General features: G+C 49.7%; 7 protein-coding genes across 7 annotated transcripts, besides 1 other annotated feature; 4 read left to right on the top strand and 3 right to left on the bottom strand.

The window, feature by feature from the left end:
• Positions 1 to 6: 6 nt before the first annotated feature.
• On the bottom strand, positions 7 to 456 carry FPSE_10322 (uncharacterized protein; the record flags this gene model as incomplete). Its single annotated transcript, XM_009263439.1, has 1 exon — positions 7 to 456. The coding sequence occupies one exon, from the start codon at positions 454 to 456 to the stop codon at positions 7 to 9; it is 450 nt and encodes a 149-aa protein (XP_009261714.1).
• Positions 457 to 1,794: 1,338 nt separating this feature from the next.
• On the top strand, positions 1,795 to 5,870 carry FPSE_10323 (uncharacterized protein; the record flags this gene model as incomplete). Its single annotated transcript, XM_009263440.1, has 3 exons — positions 1,795 to 2,125; positions 2,176 to 5,148; positions 5,209 to 5,870. The coding sequence occupies 3 exons, from the start codon at positions 1,795 to 1,797 to the stop codon at positions 5,868 to 5,870; spliced, it is 3,966 nt and encodes a 1,321-aa protein (XP_009261715.1).
• A 231-nt stretch (positions 5,871 to 6,101) lies between these two features.
• Positions 6,102 to 6,125: a microsatellite.
• Positions 6,126 to 6,463: 338 nt separating this feature from the next.
• Positions 6,464 to 7,157, top strand: FPSE_10324 (uncharacterized protein; the record flags this gene model as incomplete). Its single annotated transcript, XM_009263441.1, has 4 exons — positions 6,464 to 6,676; positions 6,726 to 6,892; positions 7,041 to 7,073; positions 7,124 to 7,157. The coding sequence occupies 4 exons, from the start codon at positions 6,464 to 6,466 to the stop codon at positions 7,155 to 7,157; spliced, it is 447 nt and encodes a 148-aa protein (XP_009261716.1).
• A 1,177-nt stretch (positions 7,158 to 8,334) lies between these two features.
• On the top strand, positions 8,335 to 10,053 carry FPSE_10325 (uncharacterized protein; the record flags this gene model as incomplete). The annotated part of the gene is made up of 1 exon (XM_009263442.1): positions 8,335 to 10,053. One exon carries the CDS (start codon positions 8,335 to 8,337, stop codon positions 10,051 to 10,053), a length of 1,719 nt encoding a protein of 572 aa, XP_009261717.1.
• A 1,189-nt stretch (positions 10,054 to 11,242) lies between these two features.
• FPSE_10326 (uncharacterized protein) lies at positions 11,243 to 12,771 on the bottom strand (the record flags this gene model as incomplete). Its single annotated transcript, XM_009263443.1, has 4 exons — positions 11,243 to 11,794; positions 12,007 to 12,492; positions 12,550 to 12,621; positions 12,697 to 12,771. 4 exons carry the CDS (start codon positions 12,769 to 12,771, stop codon positions 11,243 to 11,245), a joined length of 1,185 nt encoding a protein of 394 aa, XP_009261718.1.
• A 926-nt stretch (positions 12,772 to 13,697) lies between these two features.
• Positions 13,698 to 14,509, top strand: FPSE_10327 (uncharacterized protein; the record flags this gene model as incomplete). Its single annotated transcript, XM_009263444.1, has 2 exons — positions 13,698 to 13,799; positions 13,871 to 14,509. 2 exons carry the CDS (start codon positions 13,698 to 13,700, stop codon positions 14,507 to 14,509), a joined length of 741 nt encoding a protein of 246 aa, XP_009261719.1.
• Positions 14,510 to 14,788: 279 nt separating this feature from the next.
• FPSE_10328 (uncharacterized protein) lies at positions 14,789 to 15,478 on the bottom strand (the record flags this gene model as incomplete). Its single annotated transcript, XM_009263445.1, has 1 exon — positions 14,789 to 15,478. One exon carries the CDS (start codon positions 15,476 to 15,478, stop codon positions 14,789 to 14,791), a length of 690 nt encoding a protein of 229 aa, XP_009261720.1.
• Between the last annotated feature and the right edge of the window lie 279 nt (positions 15,479 to 15,757).

Below are 15,757 nucleotides of genomic sequence, written 5' to 3'. Positions count from 1 at the left end.
TCGTTTTTACTTTGTTCCCTGGTTTTTATGTATGACATTATTCAGAGGAACGACGGTGACAAACTCTCTCTGTGCCAGACTGAAGGTCACAGCCATCTCTTTCCATTCTACCATCGCAATCTCGGAAAGTTCACCGCCGGGATTCTCGGGCGTTCTTTGGAATCTCGCCTCTGCGATGGCAACAGCGTATGGATGCCTGCCGCTGCAATCTGGCGGCATAGCGTTTGCGATGTGCGATGGGCAGTACTGAAAGGGTATGTTGATCATGACCACCTCAACTCGATACTCCGGGTCTCTGGGCCATGATATTCTTTTGTCGACGATAGTGTTCATCGCAGCGCTCACAAGATCATGGGTGATGTAGAGCGGGTATGAGTTTGGGTGAGCAGGGCCCAAAGGTCGGGGTTTGCGTCCAAGAATGGAGCGAATTTTGCTGTAAAGTGAAGATTTTGACATTTTGAGCTTTCAAATCTTGAGATGGGGTCTGTAAATTGTCCGAAGGAGAAGTTGAATACAGGATTTGGTTAGAAACTAAACTCGGACAATCTTGTTTGGGTTTTATAGAAACTTGGGAGTAGAGTTTGACATTAGTTTATGTTTTCAAATATACTTTAAGCATTTTGCTATTCATCTATGTGCGAATGGAACTGTATATGTTAGTTTGTATTGTGAAAAGTAAGATGGTTCTTATCTGGTCCTTTGCAGAATATGCTATAACTTCGATGGCTAGGTTAGTAGGTAAATACTAGATGAAGACATGAAGAGTACCTGTCTACTATCTATAGGCAGATAACGCTTGATGCACACTATTTCATATTATGCTGTATAGAGTTGGTATGCCTAGAGAGAGTGATTAATAGAGAACAGCATATTTGATATAATTTCCTTGTTGCTTTGCTTTTTGCGTCTCAAGTCTATTGAATTCATAAACGAATAATTGACAGTTGATATAGGTGTGTTTCAAAACACCGAACTCGCGCTTATATCCGTACCATTCTTCTATGATTCGAAATAACGCACAACCACTAACCGTTGACTCCCTCCCACGTCTGGTAATATCCCATCCAAACAATGAAGCTATTCGCAAACATGTGATAATACCCTACTCATGAGACGGACTTATTGATTCCCCGGCTTTCAGGGGCATTGCAGGGGTCCGTGCGGGGAGCTATCGGGAGTAGGCTGGTGCACAAGCAAGCAAGACATATACAGTTCCTGTACAAACTGTTAGAGGTCTATGCATGATGACAGCACTATAAACTGTCTTACTTCAAGTACCGGTACTTTGAGGCCTCTCGACGATCTTATCGAAGTGTAGTAGTCTAGACTTCTTGAAGCTGCTTCTCAACATTCATCATCACGATCGACATCTGACTTATTAGCCAAGCCCCTCGCTACAGCATCCTAGTGAATGATTGCCGACCCGACCGTCCAGGATAACACATCCATCACTCTTCTTTCCTCTCCAACCTCACACACGTCATACGCATACGCTCTCCTCACCAAAAGCTCCTTCACGCCAATCGGTTGACTGTCACTATCGCTATCGTTATCGCTGTCGAATGCCTCAACCTGTACCATGAAAATTGGTTCAACGACTGCGCCTTAAGCATACACGTCCTTTATCTATCGCGATCAGTACCTGCAGCATTTATTTCGCATGCGTCAGCGATCCGTTCGGTCCGATCACGATATCCTCGGCCCCCAAACTCAATCCATTCCACACATCGTCCCTTACGTTGCGACCTCGGGAGGTCGAGTGAGCTCCGACACGGCCGGTCGCAAGTCGAATGAATGCAACCTCTAAACCCCTTCCTGGCCGCCTTCTTCAAGAGCTCCCTCCCTAGCCAGTGTACGCCGGTTCATCACCATATCCTACTGGTTCCATCGACGGATGTTCTCCTCACGTTCCGCGAGACCGAGAGCGGGACTGCTCCTGCTGAGGTCATCGCCTCGGAGGACTTCCTCGCCAGCCATGTCCTCCGTGTGCCAGCACCGAATGGTGCTGCGGGAAGCAAGGATGGGAGCCAGAATCTGCGGGAAGTGAGGGGCAAGGCGAAACAGTTTACGACTCTGAACGGAAAGAGCGTGGTCATCAAGGATGCTTTTATATATAGCAACAAAGGTACGCAGCTGAAATATTATTCAAAGGATAATCTTGCTTATCAAACCCAGGCTTCAAAACGCTCGCGCAAGCACAACTCCTTAACGACATTGTTTTTTATCCAGACGTCTTTGAGCCGCGCCAATGGCTTCTCTACTACATTTCGAGACCTCTAGTGGGCATTTGGGAAGAAATCAAGATCGTCCCTGCAGTCCTAATTCCTGGCGTACGGAAGCGCAGGATTCCCGATCAGAAACAGACACCAAACGCCGAGTCGACCGAAACTGCTGCGCCTCGGAAGAAGGATATCAGAAGCTTTCATGACCTTTTGAATAACTTCCCCATGATCGCGCGCCAAATGCAGCCTGGCCTCGAGAAACTCTTTGTTGAGTTCAACAACGTCTTCCGAAGCCCGCTACCACCTCCTCCCTCAGCCGAGCACATTCCGGACCCGCCGAATGGGCCCATCGCCAATGCTGCAAGACGAGCTCGGTCGAATAGTGCATCAGCCAATATGCGCGACGAAAGTAGATTGCCAGTGACCGAGAACTTTTACGCCGAGGACGATGAAGATATCATGAGGGCGTCTCTCGAAACCGCTGTTACAGCTGCTATTGACCTCTTCCAGGGAGTAGACAAGCAGCAGCTGTCTCTTCTGGGCGCAACTACTGATCTAACAGGACCTCTTGTGGAGAAGTTGATTGAGCGCTACGTTACGGAAAATGTTCACAATCAGCTGTGGCCAAGACTCAACGCTCTCAAGAGGCCTTACGATTTGGAGCTGGAGGCAAAGATTAGAAAGATGCAGTTCATCGATATTTCTCAGCTAGGTATTGCCATCGACGGCGGCTCGAAAGCGAAGCACGACCTTATCATTCAACTTGGACCAGCTGTTGATGAGTTCAAGAAGATCTCCGTTGCTAGTTGTCCACAAATCATGCTCGATCTTTTACTGTCAACGATGAAGATTGTATCACAGCTGACCGACTCATCAAAAGCGCAGGCAACCGCTTCTGATGCATCGTCAGAAAAGCCTATCATGACTGTCAACGCGGACACCTTGGTTTCATTCTTGCTTTATGTCGTCATACGATCACAAGTCAAGCAGCTACAGGCTCGGTTGATCTACGTCAGGAACTTCATCTTCATCGATGATGTAGACAGCGGCGAGCTAGGCTATGCTTTGAGTACATTCGAAGCAGTGCTGGCGTACCTTGTTCTAGACTCGGCCGGGTTGCGACGGGCCAGTAGGAGAAACAAGGCTCTTTGGGAAGCAGCAAAGACAGGCACTCTAGACGACCTCAAAAAGATCATGGAACCTAGTTCAGGCGCTGCTGATGATGACGAGTCATCAGAATCTCCCTCGTCAAGCCGCCGTCCGTCGATGGCATTGAGTCTCCAAAACGACACAAGGTCGAGGTCGGCAGGTCCTACAAGATCGAGAAGATCCTCTTTACGCCTTTCGTTCCACGATCAATCTCCGTACGAACATTATTCTCATGGCTCAGGCCTAGGTCATGTATTTCCTTTTCAGGCGGAGGATGAGCACGAAACACGTTCGCACGATTTCACGATACCAGTCCGTAGAGTGAAGAAGGTCGCAATGGACACTCGAAGCATATCAGGTGATTCCGAGATCTCATTCCACTCTCGTACTGGAAGTATTGGGACGATCGGCAGCGCGTTGGAAGGGGACATCTCAGTGGCTCGATTGTCACAAACGAACAACTCGTTCGGGGAATCGGTTCTAATGATGGCCATCCAAGCCGAACGAGGCGAAACATTAAAGTACCTGCTCTCTCTGACAGACTACTTCTCTCCAGCATTCGTTCTCGATGATATGAACAACGAAGACACTACCTTATTGAGTGCCGCTATTCAAATAGGGAATGCGCAAATCATCGATCTGACCCTCGACTTTGTCATAGCCTCGACAACTCCCGAGCAACTGATCTTATATCTAGCGCAGCAAGACATATGGGGACGAAGCTGCGCTCACTATCTCTTCAACGCTCCTGCACTAATCAGCCGGATCGGACACTTAATACCTTGGCGACAGCGAGATAAGAACGGACAAACACCGCTGTTTGCTCTCTGTCGCTCTTACGATCACAAAAACTATCTAGACATGGTTGAAGCAGGGCTTAATGCGGCGGCATTGGCTCAGCATGACGGTCTGCCTTTGCACGTTGACGACCATGTCGACAACAAAGGGAACACGTTATTGCACATTGTCAGCAACGCAAGTCTCGCCATGAGGATACTTCAATACTGTGATGTTGATGTCAATGCAACGAATGATAAGAGGTTCACGGCGTTGATGGTGGCCAGCAAGTATGGCAGATACGACATGGTCCGCTCCCTGTTTGCCGACCCAAGAGTAGATGTGGGCGCCAAGGAGATCAGAGGTCTCACCGCGGTCGAACTGGCCAAAGATGATGATGTACGAAACAAAATTGATGATCTTGCCCTGTTCAGCATGCCACCCGGGCCAGATGCACGCATCACTGGTGTAGTCAGGGCATTTTTTGTGGAAGACGCGACTGTGCGACTGGTGTTAAAATCCGCTGCACCGACAGACCACGACAGTTATACGGTAACGACCAGCCGTCGTTCACTCTCGGATTTTGAACACTTGCCAAACCTTCTCGCGCTCGAAAACCCCGCGTCGTGGATACCATCCCTTACCGATGTGCGATCTCCGTTTCAAATACCGTCAAAGCCTTCCCGGGCCATCCTTCGAGACATGCAAGCTCGGGCAGACTGGTTTTTGAAGATAATGCTTATGCATTCAACATTTGCCACTCATGAAATGCTGTGGGAGTTTTTCTTGGTGCCGGAACTGCAACTGGATATGATGGAGCAACGGACGCTTCTCAAAACAGAGACACGAGCAGAGAAAGTGCGAGATGAGTACGAGCCTGTGGAGGACGTGAGAGAAGTGGAACAGTTCGTCAACCATGCGCGAGAGATGATTAGAAGCGTGAACTACTCGACTAAGAGTGCAACGAGACGCGCCAATAATCTCGGTCTGGTTGCAGCAGGTACGTATACCCAGTGAACAATGCGGCCCAATGAAGTTTTGTCAACTAACCAGCTTTCAGACATGTACGATTCGTCAGTGCTGCTTCATCGAGCTGTCTCGACTCTTCAGTTCCTCCCCCCTAAACACATTGAGGCGTTCGAGGCATACGTGCGAGCTATTGTCCCTACCCAGTCAAACCCGCAGGCGAATCTTCACTCGTCATTTTTGGCTTTGCAATCCACCGTTCAAGCACTATTGGCGTCCTTGTCTCGACCACCATCCATCATTTCCGAAATGAGGGCGGCCAAGCGTGAGGCAGACAGAAACTTTAATTCTCTTAACAAATCCAGGTGGCCGCTCGGCCTCTTGGATGACACTAGACAGCGACTTTATGACGAGAAGGAAGAGCGGGCGCGGAAGTCAAGGGAAGAAGCCGCAAATCTTGCGAGGGAACTTCGATACACACAGCAGACGGTGGCTGGAGAACTGGCAGGTTGGCAGGACCTACATGAAAAGATGGGTCGCCAGGCTATCCGGGAGTTTGTTCGTGGGATGGTGGTGCAGGAGAGAATGAAGTTGGATGGCATGTTGAGGGCACTCCGGAAGGTGAGATCCGATGGCCAGGGTCCAGAGTTGACTAGAATGAGTAACGGGACAAGGTCACCAGTCGTCCCTCGGCAGGCGGCGGAGCCTGAGGCAGCCATGATGGGCGAGACTGGAGGCCGTGGTGATGCTTCATAACGACGAATAGCATCAATTGTGGATACAAAGTTTGTGGGATAATAACCCGGCATAAAACACCATAGAGACGCGTGATATTCAGATAATTAGAAGAGACGCGTCGAGCATTGGTGGGGCACAGATTGGTGTGCGCTAAGCCGAAGCTGATACGCATGGGTGTCTTGTACAAGGAACAGGAGGCGAAAATATTGGCCTCCAAAATCATTTACTTAGAGCAGACTCTATTAATCAGGATGGATGGATGGATGGATGAATAATACCCAGTTGGCGAGAACAATTGCAAAGACGGTTCCTGTATCACACATGTTGATTATTTACATATTATACAAGCAAGCTGAATTCTGGATAATACCAGTAGGAAAGTTGAGATTGAATGGAGGTTTAGTTATGACTAGAGAGATAACTGTTCATCACAATGAGATCAATGGCATGATTCTTTTGAGCGATGGTGGCGGAGCCGCAAAAGATAATCGCAAGACTCTAAGGTGTCGAGGTTGACATGAGCCTGTGATGCGGTTCTGAGGCAGAAGGTACTTAAGGACAAGAGACCCACCTCGAGAATGAAAGTACACTACGGAGAGGCACAAGACGCAATGTTACACGCAACTCCAACGAAGAGCGCGGAGCGAGGGCAGAGGCTTCAGGGGCTAGAGCGAGAGTGTGACATGGGTGCACGCGTTGAGCGAGAGTCAAGCCCAGAGCAGCAAAGACAAGGATTGGAGATGGAGACTTGTAAAATGAAACATGAAACACGAAGCGGGAAGAGGCAGGAAAATGCACAAAGACTCCACATCCACGTTGGCATAGTTAGTGCTTGGACAGCCTGTGCATGCATATTCTTTCTCCATATTCCAGAGCCACTCATTCTCTCTGAGCCGTCAGATTTTCGCGATTCTTGGCTGGACTCGATGGCGATTGGCCCAAGGCGCGTGGGATCCTGGCGCGTGTCTACCAGCGAATAAGAGGAGAGAGCCAGGATCGCGAGAATATCTGGGGTTGAGTCTTTTTGGAGTCGAGGCTGTGTAAGTCAAATTGGGTTGAGTTGCGATAATGAGCAGACAAAAGAGCAGATAATTTGGTGGATGGAGAACAAATTTCCGTAGCCGCGGAGTCATGGTGCGACGGTGGGCTTTTTAATATCAAAGTTATCTATTCATGGCATGGTACTAGGTATCTGCTCTACTCTTTTAAGCGCCCGCTGTTGTATGTGTGTTTTAATATTAGACGCCGGGCGGTTAACAGCTCAATTACAGTTTTCGCTTGGTCGAGGCCACTGAAACCCGGTAAGAGAAGTCCGCTTCTATTCTGAGACTGAATGAGGCTCATCTCATCTCGTCATTATCCATGCTGTGTGGGAATGTTTGAGGTGGTATGGGGGACTGGCCTCGACCCTGTAAGTACTGTCTGGGGAAAGAAGAGAGCCATGCCCGGTTGTCCCTGGAGATGATGAACTGGTATAGAACGCGATAAGTAAATAAAAGTGACTGTATCCGTACGACACGGTCTTTCTATAAAGAACCGCGTCCTCTTGCAAGAGTTGTAGTCTTTCGCGTTCTGGTGTTTCCATGCTAAAATATGCCGAGTCCGGGATCTAAAAATGAGTCACAAGCGCTGGGCCATTCAGCGGCCGGGCTTGTGCAGCGACGGGATCAAGCCGAGAAGCACTACCCTTGGCGTGGATCATAGATGATAGTTGAGGGACTGGGGTAATGCCGTGTTGCACAGTTTGGGGTCTTTCTCGCACTCATACCTTCGCTGTCAAGCAGTAGGGCGCTTACAGTGTCAATACGGCCTGACCAATCATGACCTCTACAACTTACACCTCGTAAACCCCAAGCGCGTCCGCGATAATTCCCATAGTCTTTTCCTCTTTTCCTCTCTCTCTCTTTTCGTGTTTCAGAATCTTCTCTTGCGTGTTCCCAATGAAAATGTTTCTTGTTTCGTGCGTGGCAATCGTGGGATCGGATGGGTCCTATGCCGGGGAGCCCAGTCTACGCATCTCCAGCTCAGCCGCCCATCGCCAACCATTGCTTGCCTTGGTTCATTGACAACATAAGAAGACGGCCTCTCCCTGGGTCTCTTGTCTGTCCTTCCTCCATCATTATCATCATCAGCCTGTCTTTTACCAATCATCCCCGTAACTCCTCTCTGTTTGCATTTGTTATTGTTGGTTTGTGATCTGGCATCACTCACTCCCATCAACCCATAATTATCAGAACAAAAAAGCTTCACAGCAACATTCACAAAGCAAAGTCTTGCTGGTTTGAGACCTTGCTCCTACGAAACTCATATTCTCTGTTTCATCGTCAATTCCACGGAGCTGGTCTCCCTGACCCCTGTTCATACACCAATAGACACACACAAAAACTAATACAACCAACATCATGTCTTCGTAAGTCAACCACACATCAAGGCTATCATACTATGCAATGTCTCTAACAGCATCTCAAGTCTATCAGTCGACATGCCTTTCGACTTCACATTCCCATCTGCCTCTATTGAGCGCCCAAGTCCCCCTCCTGTCATGTCATCACTGCCCTTTGACCAGGCTTTCCTCGACATGGCATATGCTTCGGCCTCGGCCTCTGCTGCTGGACATGTCTCTGGCCACTCTCGCTCTTCGTCAAAAGCCTCAGTCTACTCTTCTGTCTCTGTTGACTCGGACCATGACTCTCTCTGCTCTCGTTTGACAACGCCCCCTCGAGCATCTCCTGCCGTTCGTCAGCATGGTCCCCTTCTCCTCCCCAAGATCCGCTCCCAGGACCAGGATATTGATGCCACTCCTACCCCTACCCCTTGTGGTCACTACCGCATGATGACGCCTCCTGCTCCCAACCCTTCTCGTCACTCACGTAGCTACACAAACCCAGAGTCTCTTAGCATCAGCTTTGACGCTCCTGGCTCTATCGCCTCCGTCAACACATCTTTCTCCAGCCAGCCTGACGACTCTCTGTCTGCTTCACTGCTTGCATCTCCTGCCAACTTTGCCACTCACATCTCTGGCTCCTCCCACTCACGTCGTGCCTCCAGTCTTGATGCCACCGCGATCGACCGCTATGGTTACCCAACCTACCGTCAGATGCCCTCGTTCGCCTCCGTGCTCCCTCAGCAGCAATCCGACTATGGCTTTGCTTCATATAGCTACAGCCCTAGATCTCAGTCTCCTCTAAGCCTCACTGCTACTCCGGATCCCACCCCCAACACCAACATATTGAGCTTCCTCACCTCAACCAACCCTGCTGCTTCGCTCGTCCGCCACATCTCGTTCCCTATGCGAGATGCCGCCACCAAGCACTTCTGGTGGGATGTCCGCAACATTCGATCTTGGTCATCGTTCAATACTTCCGCCATACTCTCTCTTCCTGGTGCCTCTGCCCTTCTTACAAACCCAGTTCCCGCACCTCTGCTTCCTCAGCCTACCTTTACTTCTCGTCACCCTGAGACTGAGGCTCAACTCCACTCCATTTATGCTTCGTATTACCTACCCAAGCTGAACTCAGCCCTGGCCATGTCTTCTACTCGCCTCCTGCACCTTTCAGTGCCTCCCAAGACCAATGGCATGAACGATCTTGTCTTTGTTGCCAACGCCGCTGGGGAGTCCGCCACTGCAGCTGCTATGTTTGGTGGTAAGCCCACTGCCCGCGTTGTCGGTCTGGTTCGCAGTTTTGATCGTTTCAACACTGGGATGCGCGTTGAAGGCAACATCAAGCGTGTTGAGTATCTCCGTGGCCTTTCAGCTATCCACCATGCCATGCGCGAGCACGGGTGCCGCTACGGCTTCATCCTCACAGAGATTGAGCTCGTCCTTGTCCGAAACGGCACTGCCAATACTCCCTTCTTCGGAGATCTGGAGGTTACTTCTGTCCAACTTGCCGCTTCTGCCCCCGAGGGAGACGCCTCAACTTTGCCCCAGGAAACTCCTCTCACGGCATGCCTAGCTCTTTGGGGTCTGTGCCAGCTTGCTTCCGACGATACTCCCGTCGGCCACGCCCACTGGCGAGCTGAAATCGGCGCACCGGCCGAAGGAACCCGCCGCAAGGCCCAACCCAGAGACTCGTGGATGCCTCAACCTCAGCTGGCTGAGAAGCGCGAGGCCAAGCGAAGCCGTGGATGGGTGTGGCCCGAGGACGCCATTGGTCGTAAGGAGCTTGGAAAGAGAGGCGTCCGTTATGGTGGTGTCTAGAGGCCTGGTGCCTTCTAGCAGCATGATAATGATGATGATCACGCGAGATGAACGGATGATTGGAAAGAAAAGACATGATGATAATGAGAAAACAATCTTCTTGGATTTGTAATTCGTTTAGTATTTAATGAACAAAAATACTTTAAACCATTCAATTTCATCATGCGTCCGTGATCGCAACTTACCTTACTTCTAGGCACATCAAGTATGAAGATTCTCGTAAAGCTGTAGATGATGCCCTCATTGTGAGCAATCCTCCACTTCTGTACAAGCATAAGATCAGATGCATTGGCTTCTGTGATACATGTGAAACAAGCCCAAAATCACGATCAAGCCACATGAACCACCCACCTCTCAGCCATTATTGGCCATAAAGCAGGCGTTGAGCTTTTCCATTAGCGGCTTGATCATGCATATATACTAACCTATACGAACATTCTTCAACAACCTCAAAAGCCGTCATCGTATAGGGGTCAGTACATCAGTTTGTGGCTCTTCGAAGCACTGAAAACGCAAGTTCGAGTCTTGCTGACGGCAAAACAATAATTCTCACATTATTCTTTTGTCTTTTTTGAGGTTCGTGTCTTATTGTGCAGGGTTTAGATGCCCCTCTCAACCCCACCTTGATGGAAGGTGGGAGAAGTGACGATCATGTGGAGGGGTCAATTGAACTCCGGAGACATGTTGTCGTAGGCATATACTGTTCTTTTTGTTACTTGTAGTGGCTTAGAGGGATGCTCAATGATAGAGGAGGCACTGCAGAAAACACACACACAACCGTCTCGTCCACTGTTTATTTTACAAAACATCGTTCAACTTGATCAAGGTAATATTCATGTGCCGATCCTGTCTATAGGGTAGATTATGCCATACTCTGCAAGTTTGGTTGGACTTTGTCTCATGAGTTCCAAGGCCAATCACCGCAGTGATCAGCAAACGTTAGATAATGTGTATAAGACTTGTCAAAACGCAACAGTTGAGAATACATGACAGCCGGCGAGTAAGGCGATAGCATCACCATAACGGCAGTTTGTTCTCATTGCGTGAAACACTATAAGGCAGTACAAGGCAGACAAGGTTCATAAACATCAACTTCACATGAGCATGAAATACACTGAGTAATCTTCATCACATCGTTGCATTTAACTTTTTTTCTATAGAATTAAATACCGCAGGTGATATTGTGGGCTTAGCCCTTGGCAGCACCAGCCTTGAAGTGGACAATATCGCCGTCCTCCATGACGTACTCCTTACCCTTGGTCATGATCTTGCCCTTGGCCTTGACCTCAGACTCATCACCAAGTTCCTTAAGGATGTTGTAGTTGAAGACGAGAGCCTGGATAAAGGTCTTCTCGAAATCGTTGTGAATGACACCGGCGGCCTGAGGCGCCTTGGTACCATTGCGAATGGTCCACTGGCGGACCTCATCAGGTCCGACTGTGAAGAAGCTGCCAAGCTGCAGGGTCTTTCGCATCTGAAGAATGACCTTGGGCAGAACAGAGTCAGCACCAGCAGTCTTCTGCTCCTCCTTAGACTCAGCCTCAGTCTCGCACAGAGTAAGACGAGACTCGTAAGAGACGGAGATAGGAATGAGAGGGTCACCCTTGGCGTTCTCGTTGATCCATTCGACAATCTTGGGAAGATGCTTGTTCTTCTTGCGGATAAAGTCCTTTTCAGACAAGTTGACGAGGTAGACAACGGGCTTGGCAGTCAAGAGGAAAAGAGGGTTGATGACCTCGATCTGTATGAGCGAGTTAGCAAAGGCTCAATCAATATGTTTTAAACATGAATAGGTGTGAATATTTGCAATCAGAGTAGAGTTTATCTCACAATGCCTCTAAGCGTTAGTTAGGTGAGGCATTCGACGAGCTGGGATTAGATCAGGCCTTATGGCCTTTTGTCATCAGGAAAGCAGGATGTGGTAAAAGCAGAACGAAAAAAAGTTTTTCTTACCTCCTTGGGGCCCCAGTTGCCCTTGCGGACATCCTTGCCATCGTTGAGCCAGGCCAGAACCTTCTCAAGCGTAGCTTGGTCCTGAACGGCCTTCTTCTGCTCCAGACTCTGACCACCCATACGGGTTTTCTTCTTCTGGTTCTCGAGAGCCTTTTCAGTGAACTCGATATCCTTGAGTCGGAGCTCCTCGCTGATGATGTCAAGATCACGGGTGGGGTTTACGTCACCCTCAATGTGAATGATCTCGGCGTCATCGAAGCAACGGACAACCTGGAAGATGGCATCGACAGCGCGAATGTGCGACAGGAAAGAGTTTCCAAGACCAGCGCCAGTAGATGAACCGCGAGTGAGACCGGCAATATCGTAGACGGTCAAGTTGGCGGGGACAACCGACTTGGGCTTGTACTTCTCAACGAGCCAGTCGAACCGGTCATCGGGAACGACGACACGAGCTTCCTCGGGATCGATAGTGGCATAGGGGAAGTTCTTGATGCTGTCAGCACCCCGATACTAAAGACGGCGGATGGCGAGGGGGCTTCATACAGCTGGGTTACCGAGGTTTGACTTGGTAATGGCCTGGAAGAGGGTAGATTTGCCGACGTTTGCTAGACCGACCTGGAGGTTCGGTTAGTACATGGCTTTTGTATGTCATGGCATAACACAAGGTTAGCCAGGGAGGCAGTGACGCACAATACCACTCTTCAAGTTGTTTCCAGGCCTGCCCAGGGGGATCTTCTCCTCAACGACTTGCTTCTTGGGAGGCATCTTTCTTGACTTGGCGTAGTTACGATGTTGAACAAAGAATACTAGGCCTGAACGCGTGAATGGAACGTGTCCAAGAGCTACAGAGCTGGCTGCGCGGGGTGCAAGAGGAGAGGAAGAAGCGAAGAAGAGAGATGATGTGAATGACTTCGTGTTGAAGTATTTAGGTTGGCAGCTAGCCAACCTCGGACGGCTTCGAGAGCGAGAGCGACGACGAAGAAAAAGGGAAGAGAAAAGAGTTTGAGGAAGAGAGAAAAGCTTTCACTTTTTATTTTGCGACGGAGCTTGGGAAAATGAGATGAGAATTTGTTCGTGACCCCACCTTGCTGGGTTTAGAGAGGTTGGGCCGTGCCAAGAATTCGGTTCTTCGGTAAAGGTATTAGTCCGCTGGCAATAACGTCATTGGCTGACGAAAACAGCTTGGCAGACAGGTACAGAGTAACTACAGGCAGTCAGTCCACTGACTGCGACCCGTGCGCGTGCAGCAAGACCCTGGATCTAGTGGACAGGCACGGCATGTTTTAGCATGGAGGTATCGGAATGTCACAGAACGAACGCTGTCGTTTTAGGCGTCCGTCTTTGGAAATATCTGATCCTAGAGGATTTTTGGCGGCTTCTGATCTCAGATGAATAGACTCAACGCGGCCCGAACTCTCCGCCTCCTTCTCTGACATTGTTTCCTTTAGCTTTTGTTCTATTCATCAGCCTTTCAAGTTAGATACTGCCATCACTTCTTTGTTCACCAAGAACGCCTGCTGTGGCAATACGCTCGCCTACAATACCTGAGACCTACCTGAAATAGTACCTATATATATCAAGCATAGGTCATTCGCCTGCCATTTCCCCAGCCCCTCTCAACTCATCAGCTGCGAACCCCAAAGCTGCTTCGAGCCACTTTCGCCGTCCCGATAATTATAGTCGCAGTCAGAATGCCTCGTCCCAAGAAGAGCTCTTCGGTGAGTAGATCTCACCGTTCGACATTATCTTTGTCCAAGACCGAGATCACCATTCATGTTTATGATCTACTGCCGGTAAGTTGACCTCACCAACTTTCTCATGCTAGCTTCCATGATCATGATGCTGATACGCGCGGCATTGACAGCCCGGCCGATTGTCGTCAGTATTATGGACAGTGGGCGCTTCACTTCTCCATTCAGGCGTCGTCATAAACGGGAAGGAATACGCATATGGTGGACATGACAAGCGGGGCCTCACTGGTGTGTACTGGACAAAACCGAAGACCGAACCGCCCGGAGGCACATTCCGATGCGAGATCCTCCACGGATTCACTCTTGCGACCGAGCAAGAGATTGAGGCAACTCTTCGAGCTGCTTCCGACGAGTTTCTCGGCACCTCGTACAACCTTCTCACCAAGAACTGCAACCATTTTACCTCATATCTGTGCAGGCGGCTTACGGGACAATCAGGCCCAGGGTGGTTGAATCGCGCTGCTAGCATCGGCGTCGCACTACCTTGTGTTGTTCCCCGAGACTGGATCGAGCCACCCGAATATGATACAAGCGAAGGCGCACTGCTGGATGATTATGACAATTCGAACGAGACCACGGGCATGCTGAAATCAATAAATCCCCATTTACTAACGGATAGTAACGATGACAGTGGAGATGACGATTGGAATTCCGAGGATGAGAGGAGACGCGGTGGTAGTGGTAAGGGCAAACAAGCGCTCCGCGATACCGCCGGACGTCGCCTACCTCCGGCTGAGAGGGCACTGCGATAATTGAGGATAAATCAGGCTGATGCTTTTCAAGCGGAGTTTGGAGTTTCGAGGCACTTTGTTTAAGATTAGCACGATACCAGTGGTTTGGTAGTTCGGGAGCAGATCGTTCTTTCGGGACTTGCAAACCCAAGCAATCTGTTTTTTTTTGTTCATTTGTATAGTACATGTCGTACAGAGTATAGTACATTCACTTTCATAACCTGTGCGGCGAAGTGATATTCTGGCGTGAACATATTCCCAAAGTGTCCAAATTCTAACGCATACCCCAAGCCATCTGGCTTACAGACGTCTGGGCTTCTCACTTCTGGTACCACCAAACTTGATCCTTGTCGAATCGGCCACACGCACAATCTTGTCTCGCAGAACCTTGCCCTCGGGGCTCATCAAGACCTTGAGAGCAGCCTCTCGTCCCTGACCGAAACCTCGCAGCACAACTTCCAATCGATTCATCTTGACGGGCCATCCGGTGTGGATTAATCGCTCCAGGACGTACTTGGTAAGAGAGTAGGCGGAATCGAAGGTACCACGGCGAGACTTGCGGAATCCAATATTGCCGGCCGACAGGGAAATAATAGGGTCGCGGTTGGGCTTGGTGCAGGTAATGTGAGTGTTGTGCTTGTGAGAGTAGATGTGAAAGTGGTAGGGTTCGAGGTCGTCCTCCTTTGCCTGCACCTTGCGGTGGGTTTTTCTGCCCAATGCACTCGTATCGATGTTGGTCTTGTCAAGAGTCTTGAACACAAGGCTTTGAGAGAGATTGGCCATGGCACTGTTGCTGGTAGTAGACTGGGCCTTGGTCGTCTCTTGTGGGCCGTAGATGCTCTCTAGGATTGAGGCTGTACTGGGTCGGCTCCTAGGCTTGTCATCGCGGAGGGAAGTCGTCTGTGAGATTGATCGGACGGCTTGGGTCGTAACTCGGGGGATTTGGAATAGCGACTTCGCCACGAGGCGACTCGACAATGAGCGACTCATCTTGTGCGCATTGCCTGTCGTGAACTTGCAATTGGATTGGATTGAATCTCAATGATCTGCCCGGCCAATTTTTACTTGCAGTCAGTAGCTCCCCCACGCACCGGGACCCGATTGAAATTTCTACCGAGGCTTTACCGTCTCGGTGCTCGTCTTCCCTTGACTTTCCGCCCCCGGACCGAGATCGCAAACCAAAATTTCCTCGGGGAATTCTACCACCTTCTACCGTCCATATTCCATATCCACGCTCCGTTCTTCTTTGGAGGGTTTCCCGTTTGCTTG

Source organism: Fusarium pseudograminearum, chromosome 1, assembly GCF_000303195.2.
Source record: "Fusarium pseudograminearum CS3096 chromosome 1, whole genome shotgun sequence".
Classification (NCBI taxonomy): Eukaryota; Fungi; Ascomycota; class Sordariomycetes; order Hypocreales; family Nectriaceae; genus Fusarium; species Fusarium pseudograminearum.
Note: the sequence above shows the minus strand (reverse complement) of the source record. Positions and strands in the feature narration are given on the sequence as shown.